At 36.1% G+C, this 10,143-nt stretch overlaps 6 protein-coding genes across 6 annotated transcripts; 3 read left to right on the forward strand and 3 right to left on the reverse strand.

Moving 5' to 3' along the window:
- Positions 1 to 198: 198 nt before the first annotated feature.
- Positions 199 to 3,977, forward strand: mtr (methionine synthase; the record flags this gene model as incomplete). The annotated part of the gene is made up of 2 exons (XM_020583003.1): positions 199 to 357; positions 441 to 3,977. 2 exons carry the CDS (start codon positions 199 to 201, stop codon positions 3,975 to 3,977), a joined length of 3,696 nt encoding a protein of 1,231 aa, XP_020429784.1.
- Positions 3,978 to 4,066: 89 nt separating this feature from the next.
- Positions 4,067 to 5,123, reverse strand: hemC (hydroxymethylbilane synthase; the record flags this gene model as incomplete). Its single annotated transcript, XM_020583004.1, has 2 exons — positions 4,067 to 4,766; positions 4,849 to 5,123. The coding sequence occupies 2 exons, from the start codon at positions 5,121 to 5,123 to the stop codon at positions 4,067 to 4,069; spliced, it is 975 nt and encodes a 324-aa protein (XP_020429785.1).
- A 192-nt stretch (positions 5,124 to 5,315) lies between these two features.
- PPL_12266 (uncharacterized protein) lies at positions 5,316 to 5,783 on the forward strand (the record flags this gene model as incomplete). The annotated part of the gene is made up of 1 exon (XM_020583005.1): positions 5,316 to 5,783. One exon carries the CDS (start codon positions 5,316 to 5,318, stop codon positions 5,781 to 5,783), a length of 468 nt encoding a protein of 155 aa, XP_020429786.1.
- Positions 5,784 to 5,912: 129 nt separating this feature from the next.
- ubl5 (Ubl5/Hub1 family ubiquitin-like protein) lies at positions 5,913 to 6,345 on the forward strand (the record flags this gene model as incomplete). Its single annotated transcript, XM_020583006.1, has 4 exons — positions 5,913 to 5,968; positions 6,036 to 6,157; positions 6,229 to 6,264; positions 6,338 to 6,345. 4 exons carry the CDS (start codon positions 5,913 to 5,915, stop codon positions 6,343 to 6,345), a joined length of 222 nt encoding a protein of 73 aa, XP_020429787.1.
- A 280-nt stretch (positions 6,346 to 6,625) lies between these two features.
- Positions 6,626 to 8,116, reverse strand: glnA2 (glutamine synthetase family protein; the record flags this gene model as incomplete). Its single annotated transcript, XM_020583007.1, has 1 exon — positions 6,626 to 8,116. The coding sequence occupies one exon, from the start codon at positions 8,114 to 8,116 to the stop codon at positions 6,626 to 6,628; it is 1,491 nt and encodes a 496-aa protein (XP_020429788.1).
- A 527-nt stretch (positions 8,117 to 8,643) lies between these two features.
- Positions 8,644 to 9,698, reverse strand: impa1 (inositol monophosphatase family protein; the record flags this gene model as incomplete). Its single annotated transcript, XM_020583008.1, has 4 exons — positions 8,644 to 8,929; positions 9,016 to 9,243; positions 9,323 to 9,476; positions 9,542 to 9,698. The coding sequence occupies 4 exons, from the start codon at positions 9,696 to 9,698 to the stop codon at positions 8,644 to 8,646; spliced, it is 825 nt and encodes a 274-aa protein (XP_020429789.1).
- Positions 9,699 to 10,143: the final 445 nt, after the last annotated feature.

Genomic DNA, 10,143 nt, shown 5'->3' on the forward strand with positions numbered 1-10,143 from the left:
ATAAATAAGATATAGAAATAGATAGATAGAGTTGCAAAAATGATATATAACAAAGAGGAACCAGGTAAATATCATCATTTGTAGTTTGTTTGTTTGTTATATATTAATCAAATGCTTATTAATAATATTTAATATATATATATATATATAATTGTAGAGATATTCGAACAGTTGAGATCAATTCTCAAAGAGAGAATTATGATTCTCGATGGTGCTATGGGTACAGAGATCCAAAAGTTCAAACTTAAAGATGCCGACTATCGTGGACAAGAGTTTGTCGATTTCCCTCACGAGTTGGGTGGTAACAATGATTTACTTGTACTTACTCAACCTCATATTATAAAGGAAATTCATAAGGTAAAATAACAATTTATATATAAAACAAAACAATAGTAAAATCAAAACTAATTAACAATATCTATCTATCTTGATAACTTTAGAAATACTTGGAAGCAGGTGCAGATATTATCGAAACAAACACATTCAATGGTAATATATTTTCACAGGCAGATTACAAGATGGAACATTTGGTAAAGAGAATCAATAGAGAAGCCGCTCGTATCGCAAAGGAAGCAGCTCAAGAGGTGATGGCTGCCGATCCATCGAAACCTCGTTTTGTTGCTGGTGCAGTCGGTCCCACCAACAAGACCGCTTCTATCTCGCCATCGGTAGAACGTCCAGAAGCTAGAAATGTGTTGTTCGATGAGTTGGTCGATGGTTACTTTGAGCAGGTGGAAGCGTTGGTCGAGGGAGGTATCGATATACTGTTGGTCGAAACAGTTTTCGATTCTCTCAATTGTAAGGCAGCTCTGTTTGCCATTGAAAACTTCTTTAAGAATCACCCAAGAATCCCAGTGTTTGTCTCTGGTACTATTGTCGACAAGTCTGGACGTACATTGTCCGGTCAAACCGGTGAGGCATTCTACACATCGACTGCACATGCCGACCCAATGGTGTTTGGTTTGAATTGTGCGCTCGGTGCCAATGAAATGCGTCCATTCCTTCAGAACATCTCAAAGTGTGCAGAGTGTTTCGTTCTCTGCTATCCAAACGCCGGTCTTCCCAACACTTTTGGTGGATACGACGAAACACCAGAGATGATGGCCGTACAGATTCAAGAGTTTGCAGAGTCTGGTCTGCTCAATATTGTCGGTGGTTGTTGTGGTACCTCACCGGATCATATTCGTGAGTTTGCACGTGTAACTAAAGGTGTTCAACCACGTCAGATTCCATCGTTGCCACCATACACCACTTTGTCTGGTCTCGAACCACTTGCATTCACTCCAACACTAAACTTTGTCAATGTCGGTGAGCGTTGTAATGTTTCGGGTTCGCGTCGTTTCGCCAACTTGATCAAGGCAAACAAATACGAAGAAGCTATCTCTGTTGCCAGACAACAGGTTGAAGCTGGTGCACAAATCATCGATATCAATATGGACGAAGGTATGATCGATGCCGTTGCTGCCATACAAAAGTTCCTCTTCTTTATCGGTTCGGAGCCCGAGATTTCCAAGGTTCCAATCATGTTGGATTCATCGAATTTCGCTGTCGTTGAAGCAGGTCTCAAGTGTGTACAGGGTAAATGTATTGTAAATTCAATCTCTCTCAAGGTCGGAGAGGAACTCTTCATGGAGCAAGCGAGAATCTGTAAGCAATATGGTGCTTCCGTTGTGGTCATGGCGTTCGATGAACAAGGACAAGCCACTTCCAAAGAAGAGAAAGTGCGTATCTGTTATCGTTCCTACAAGATTTTGGTGGAGAGAGTCGGTTTCAAACCACAGGATATCATTTTCGATCCAAATATCTTGACCATTGCAACTGGTCTCGAAGAACACAACAACTATGGTGTCGAGTTTATTGAGGCGACTCGTGAGATCAAGCGTTTGATGCCATTGACCAAAGTCAGTGGTGGTGTTTCCAATCTTTCTTTCTCTTTCCGTGGTAATGAACCATTGCGTGAGGCTATGCACTCTGCTTTCTTGTTCCACGCAATCAAAGCCGGTATGGATATGGGTATTGTCAACGCTGGTCAACTTCCAATCTACGACGATATCGAGAAGGATCTACTCACAATGGTAGAGGATGCCATTCTCAACAGAACAAACGATGCCACCGAAAGACTATTGGAGCATGCTCAAAAGAATGCTAAAACTGAAAAAGCAACTACCGAGGTTGAAGAATGGAGAACCAAGGATGTTTCCTCGAGAATTACACACGCCCTTGTCAAGGGTATCACTAATTTCATTACTGAAGACACAGAGGAGGCCAGAAACACTTTGCCTTCTTCACTCTCTGTTATTGAAGGTCCATTGATGTCCGGTATGAATGTTGTCGGTGATCTTTTCGGTGCCGGTAAGATGTTCTTGCCACAGGTAATCAAGAGTGCACGTGTCATGAAAAAGGCCGTTGCTTATTTGATTCCATTCATGGAGGAGGAGAAAGCTGCCAAGAGAGCACTCAATGCCGACGCTGTCGTTGAGGAAGCAGAGAATGCCGGTGTCTGTGTGTTGGCAACCGTAAAGGGAGACGTGCATGATATCGGTAAGAATATCGTAGGTGTAGTACTTGGTTGTAATAACTACAAGGTTATCGATCTTGGTGTAATGTGTCCATGTGAAAAGATCTTGGCTGCTGCCATCGAACACAAAGCCGATATCGTTGGTTTGTCAGGTCTTATCACCCCATCGCTTGACGAGATGATCTACGTTGCCTCTGAGATGGAACGTATGAAATTCAAGGTACCATTGTTGATTGGTGGTGCTACAACATCACAGATTCACACTGCCGTCAAGATTGCTCCACATTACTCACAACCAACCGTGCATGTTCTCGATGCATCTCGTTCGGTCACTGTCGTTTCCAGCTTGTTGGACGTCAACAACAAAGAGAACTTTGCAGACGATGTCGCCACTCAATACCAAGAGTTGCGTGAGAAGCATTATGCCTCATTGAAGGATCGTAAGTATATGACTCTGGAGAAAGCAAGAGCACTCAAGCCAAAGACAGAGTGGAAATCATTGACAACCCCAACCGTTCCATCTTTCCTTGGTCAGAAAATCATTAAAGACTATCCATTGGAGAAACTTCTCGCCAAGATTGATTGGAATCCATTCTTTGCCACTTGGCAACTCCGTGGTAAATACCCAAATCGTGGTTATCCAAGAATCTTTAATGACGCAACCGTAGGAGCTGAAGCTCAAAAGTTGTTTGACGACGCACAAGCAATGTTGAAGGAAATCATTGAAAAGAAGTTGTTGAATGCTCGTGGTGTTATTGGTTTCTACCCAGCAGCCAGTCAAAATGAAGATGTCATTCTCTACACTGATGAAAGTCGTACTACACCTCTGGCCACACTCTATGGTTTGCGTCAACAATCGGAAAAGGAAGTCGATGAACCATATATCTCGATGGGTGATTTTGTTGCTCCACACGACTCTGGTGTCAACGATTACATTGGTTTGTTTGCTCTTTCCTCTGGTTTCGGTTTGGAAGAGATGGTAGAGCGTTACAAACAAGAGAACGACGACTACTCATCGATTATGGCAAAGGCTTTGGCCGATCGTTTGGCAGAGGCACTTGCCGAGCACGTCCACGAAGACGTCAGAAAGGAACACTGGGGATACGAAAAGAACGAACAACTCACCGCTGAGGATCTCTTCAAGGTTAAATACCGTGGTATCAGACCTGCACCAGGTTATCCAGTGCAACCGGATCACACCGAAATGAAGACCATCTGGAAGGTCATGAACGTCCAAGAGACCACCGGAATCGAATTGACAGATCACATGGCTATGCTTCCAGGTGCCGCTGTTTGTGGTATCTATTTCGGAAATGAAAACTCCAAATATTTCTCTGTCGGTAAGATTTCCAAAGATCAAGTCGAAAGCTATGCAACCAGAAAGGGTATCCCAATAGAAGAAGCTGAGAGATGGTTATCAACCATTCTTTCATATGATAGATTACCATTGGCCAAATAAATAAAATAAAAATTATAACAACAACAATTATATATTATTTATAATAACAAGCAGGAAAAGTATTATTTATTATCTTTTTAAAAACTATATTATGAATTTTGGACTGTAGCAGCCAACTCTGCTAGAATTTCAGTTGCACCTTTTTCTTTCAACATTAAAGCCAATTGTTTTCCAACGATTTCCGGTTGATCTATTTCACCTCTATGTGATAAACGAATTGATTTTGTACCATCTAAACTTAAAACTACACCTTCGATCGACAATATACTATTATTTTGTTCGAGTGTTGTGTTTACACCGATTGGGACATGACATCCACCCTCCAACTCTCTGAGCATTGCACGCTCTGCTGCACAACATTGCGCGGTTTCATAGTGATTGAGTGGTGCCAACAATGATTGTACAAACTCGTCATCGGAACGACATTCAATACCCAATGCACCTTGTCCAACTGCATACAATGATACCTCTGGTTGAAGAACCTCAGTGATTCTGTCGGTCCAACCCAATCGCTCAAGTCCAGCAACTGCCAGAATCATACCGTCATATTCACCGGATGTCTCCAACTTGTTGAATCTTGTATTTAAATTTCCTCTGATATCCTTAAATTGTAACTGTGGATATGCTCTCTTTAACTGACTTACTCTGCGCAGTGACGAACTTCCAATCACTGCTCCTTCGGGCATCGATGATAACCTTGCATCCTTACCATACTTTGGATGAGCAATGAAAGCATCAAAACAATTCTCTCTCTTTGTAATTGCACCTAATGATAATCCTTCTGGGAATCTAACGATTGTAATAGTAGATATATAAGGAAGTAAGTAAGATAGTAATTTATAGTAGTAGTTGCGAACAAAAGTGATCTTACTTTGTTGGTAAATCTTTTAATGAATGTACAGCAATGTCGATATGACCAGATAGCATTAGATCTTCCAATTCCTTTGTAAATAGACCTTTATCACCAATCTTTGAGAGAGCAACATTCAAAACACGGTCACCAACGGTATCCATTGTCTTGATTTCAAACTTTAGATTTGGATGAAGCTCTTGTAGTGATTTCATCACAGATTCTGTTTGAACCATTGCCAACTGTGACTTTCTTGATCCAATTATAATTGTATCTCTATTTTTATTGTTTGACATATCTGTATTATATTTCGTTTTTTAATTCTTTAATATATAAAGTCAGAGATATTTTTTTTAAAAACTGATATCAAAACTTTTTTTTTTCGTTTTTTAATTTATATTAATTAATTTTTATTTAAAACAACATTCAACATCATCATTATTATTATTATTCTGTCAACATTTCATAGAAGTAAAAAAAGAAAGAGAATGAGTGATATTGATAACCAAAAACAACAACAACAACAACAACAAATATATTCAGATGATACTCAATCAAAGAGTGATTTAGATTCGTTCGATGATCAACGTCACAATGAATCAATCAACTCTGATGATCAATATAATAGATCCGATGATGATTCTGACGATGCCGATTACCAAGATGAACATCAAAACAATAATAGAAATAATGGATCATTAACAACAATAGCCAAATTCAACAATTTCAGTAACGACAATAATCTTTTATACATATCAAGCACCAAGAAGGAAATTGAACTATATGGTGATAGTGATACTAGATATCAAAATACAACAACTGTTCCATCAGTGGTATTTCAATTCATCCCAACCAATAATAACAACAACCAATATAACAACAGAAATAGAGATAATAATCATAATAACTATAACAGAAATAGAGATCATCATTATAATCAACAACATAGAAACTAATAACAAAAAAAAATACAAAAAAAAATAATTAAAAAAAACAAAAAAAAAATAGAAAGATAAACAAAATTTTGAATCATTCAAATAATTTCAATAATCGTTAAAACTATCATTTATAGGTTATATAGAAAAATGATAGAAGTTGTATGTAATGATCGTTTAGGTCAAAAGGTTAGAGTTAAAGTAAAGTAAGTATCTCATTATTATTATTATAAGATTATAGTAGAAAACAACTCCTAATTAGAAACTATTTAGTCCTGATGATACAATTGGTGATTTAAAGAAAGTCATTGCTGCTCAAATAGGTATTAGACCAGATAAGATTAGATTACAAAAGTGGTACAACGTATATAAAGATCATATTACACTTGAAGATTGTGAGTTAAACTAATCATGTCCATTCTATTGAAAATCATTTATTAACTTTTTGTTTTTTTTTTTAATATAGACGAAATTCATGATGGTGATGGACTTGAATTATATTGTATGTATCTAAATAGATCGATTATTATATTCTCTATTGAATTACTAATAATTCTGACATTATTTTATTTTAGACAATTAAAAAAAAAATAGAAACACTAAAGCAATAAATATAGATATCTAAAATTCTCTTGGAGAAAGTAATTAAATAAAGAAACCATTGGTAATATATATACCTTTGGATATTGTAAATAATATTTATACACAAAACTATAACTTTTCTTAATCTATTTATACATATTTATTGAAAGAGTATAATTACAACATTATTATTATTATTATTATTTTTATAATTGTATCATTTTTTTTTCTATTTAATTGTTATTCTGTTTGATTGAATATAATAAGCTATAACTATGATATTATATGATTTCAAAATATCTTTCATGTTCCCAACGGTGAACTTGATGATTGAATTGACGGTATTCCCAACGTCTAGTATTTACAAAGTGATCTACGAATTCCTCACCTAATATCTCCTTGGCAATCTTTGATTTGGCAAGGAGTTCGGTCGATTCACTTAGGGTTCTTGGTAGACGAGTGACCAATCCTTGTTTGTAGAGATCGTAACTGTTTCCTATGACTGGCTTTGACTTGAGTTCCAACTTGTTCTTGACACCGTAGAGACCTGCTGCGAACGATGCTGCAATAGCAATGTATGGATTGACATCGGATCCGGTCACTCTGAACTCTGAACGCATTGCCTTTCCGCCCTTGATAACTCTAATGGCGACGGTACGATTGTCATAGGACCAGGTTGGGGTGGTTGGTGCCCAGTATCCATCGACCAGACGCTTGTAGCTGTTGATTGTCGGTGCAAAGAATGGCAAGAACTCTGGTAGCAACTCCAACTGACCGGCAATGAAGCTCTTAAACATTGGACTCATCTCATCGGGATTGTCCTTATCGATAAAGAGATTCACTGATTTGTCGAGAGTCGCAAAGTTTTGATGCATATGTCCACTGCAACCTGGCAAATCAACCGATGGTTTCGCCATGAAACTTGCCATGATTCCGAGTTTGGCTGCGATTTCCTTCGCCGACAACTTGAAGAGAATGGCACGGTCAGCTGCTTCCAATGCCTCGGAGAACTGGATGGCCACTTCATAGACACCTGGTCCAGTCTCTGTGTGGAGACCCTCCAATGGAATACCGTAGTGCTTCAAATTGGCCAGATCCTCCATGTAACGAGAGTTCTCAGAGATACGAATCATACTGTATCCAAACATTCCTGGTGTCAGCGGGGTTGGCTTGGTGAAGTTCTTTTGTTGGATGCTCTTGTTGGTCTCTGCATAGTTGTACCACTCGAATTCCATACCCATCATTGGCTCAAGCTGTTCAGCACGACAATCGGCAATTACCTTTTTGAGCAAGTTTCTTGGACATATGGGGAGAGGCTCTCCGCTGTTCTTGTAAAAGTCGATTAAAAAGAATGGAATGTTGTTCTCCCATGGGACTTGACGATAGGAAGACAAATCTACTTTGGCAGTGATGTCAGGATAACCAGTGTGGTTTCCAGTGAATTTAACATTGTCGTAGGTGACATCATTCGAGTCCCAGCCAAAAATGACACTGCAGAATCCGAAACCTTTTTTTACGGAAGAGGTGAACTTCTCCTTCTGGAGGTACTTTCCACGTAGAATACCATCGACATCGGATCCACAGACTTTGACCATTGGAGAGGCACTATTCTTGACTTGATTTACAATCAGATCCTCTGGTGTCATGTGATAGTTGTCTGAATCAGACGATTTTGAATAGAATCTATTTAAACCTCCTACCAATCCATTGTTACTATTATTGTTTTTAAATCTACAAATATTATTTGAAATTAATTTATTTATTTTTAACATTATTATTTATTAAAACTTTATATAAAAATATTATAAATAAATAAATGTTAAACTAAAAATTGAAAAATAAAAAGGAAATATATAAATTAAATGGTAAATTTCCTTATTATTAAATAAAAAAGTTTCTTTGTGATATTTTACAAACCACATGATTGAAAATCATCTACCATTCCAATGTTTAAAATTTAATTAAAAAATTAATAAAATCATTTACTGGTGTGGGGGTGAAGCTCATTTACTTCAAAAATTGTTCGAAAAAGGCATTAAATGAGGTAAGAATAAAATTCCGGCTACAAATTCCTAAATCATATTTTTTGGTAAAAAAATATATATTTTTGAAATGAAGATTTACAAACCAATTGATTTTATTTATATATTAACTTGTTGTTTTATTTGTCATTTGTATTGATATGTTTTTTTATTTTTTATTCAAACCTCTTCAAAAGAAACCAAGAAAAGTAAAAACTGTTATTTATTTTTTTTGTAATATTATAAAGGGGTTTTTTTTATTATATTTATTTGTTTATTTATAGTGGCTTTCTTACACCAAGACACTTTGAAACAAGATCGCAAATCTTTGGATTTCCGCATAAAACTCTTCTACCCTCCATTTGAACTGGTCCACCCGATGGATCTAAAACAACACCACCAGCCTCAGTGATCAAAATCGATGAAGCAGCAATATCCCATGGATGAATACCCCACTCGTAGAAACAATCTAATCTTCCACAGGCAACACTTGCCATTTCCCATGCTGCAGTACCAGACATTCTTATTGATTGTACATTTTGTGATAAAATATTCTTAATATTACTTTTGGTTTTGAAATTGACGATAAATGTTAGTTAACTTGATTGATATAGTTAGAAATTAATTGAAATTAAATAATATAATATTACCTTAACATAAACTCTACTCCATATTCAGATCTATCGTAACCGACATTGGTTGCAATGACAGCTTGTTGCAAATTATCAACATTTGTAACATCCAATTTTACACCATTCAAATAAGAACCACCTCCTTTGGTGGCAGTAAACATTTCATTCAACACTGGACTGTAGATCATTCCTACAACGATTTCCTTATTAATAGATAAAGCAATTGCTACACAAAACAATGGGAATCTTTTAGAATAAAAGATAATGTATAAATATATTGATTTGATTACTTTTCAAAAAAAAAAATAATTAATTAACAACTTACCTATGAACAAAATTAGTTGTACCATCGATTGGATCAATGATCCAAGTTGGCTCGTTACCCCAATTGTAAATACCATCCTTTGTAGATTCTTCACCTAGAATCTTTGTATGTGGGTACTCTGTTGTCAATGCCTTGATGATGGCTTCTTCAGTATCTAGAAGTGAAAAAAAAGCTAAGTATTTTGAACAGCAGTAGTGGGTATTTAAAAGAACAACATACTTTTATCAGTTTCAGTGACTAAATCGACAGCACCTTTATATTCGACTTTTTTATCACGGTTGCTGTAGTTCTCCAAAATCTTTGGTCCTACTTCTCTTGCAATCTTAACAGCCGACTGTAAGTATTGTTCATAGCTAATATTATTGGGTGTATCCATCGTTTTTTTATGATATAAATAAGCAAATAAAATGAAAGAAATTAATTAAATAAATATATCTCTTTGGAATGAATTTAAAAAAAAAAGCAAAAATCATTTAAACTTTAAATGAAAAAAAAAAAAAAATTAAATTCAAAAAAAAAAAAAAAAAATTAAAAATACACTCGTCAGAAATTCTACGTGAAAGTTGTGGTGTGGCATTAGCAACAGAGTCAATCATGACCACCTAAGAAATCAACAATCATCAGATCAGAATGATGCAAAAAATAATAATAAAAGAATGTTTTTTGTTTTAGGAAAAAATAATATATATATGAAATTTGATTATATATGTTTTTATTATATTAATAATAATATGATCGATGGGATTGTAAGTGTCATGATGACCATCTTCGGACAACTTGGTTGGTGCGAGCTGAGTTTGTTTTAGAATGGGTGGATCACT

Source organism: Heterostelium album (genome assembly GCF_000004825.1).
Source record: "Heterostelium album PN500 unplaced genomic scaffold PPL_scaffold10, whole genome shotgun sequence".
Taxonomy (NCBI): domain Eukaryota; phylum Evosea; class Eumycetozoa; order Acytosteliales; family Acytosteliaceae; genus Heterostelium; species Heterostelium album.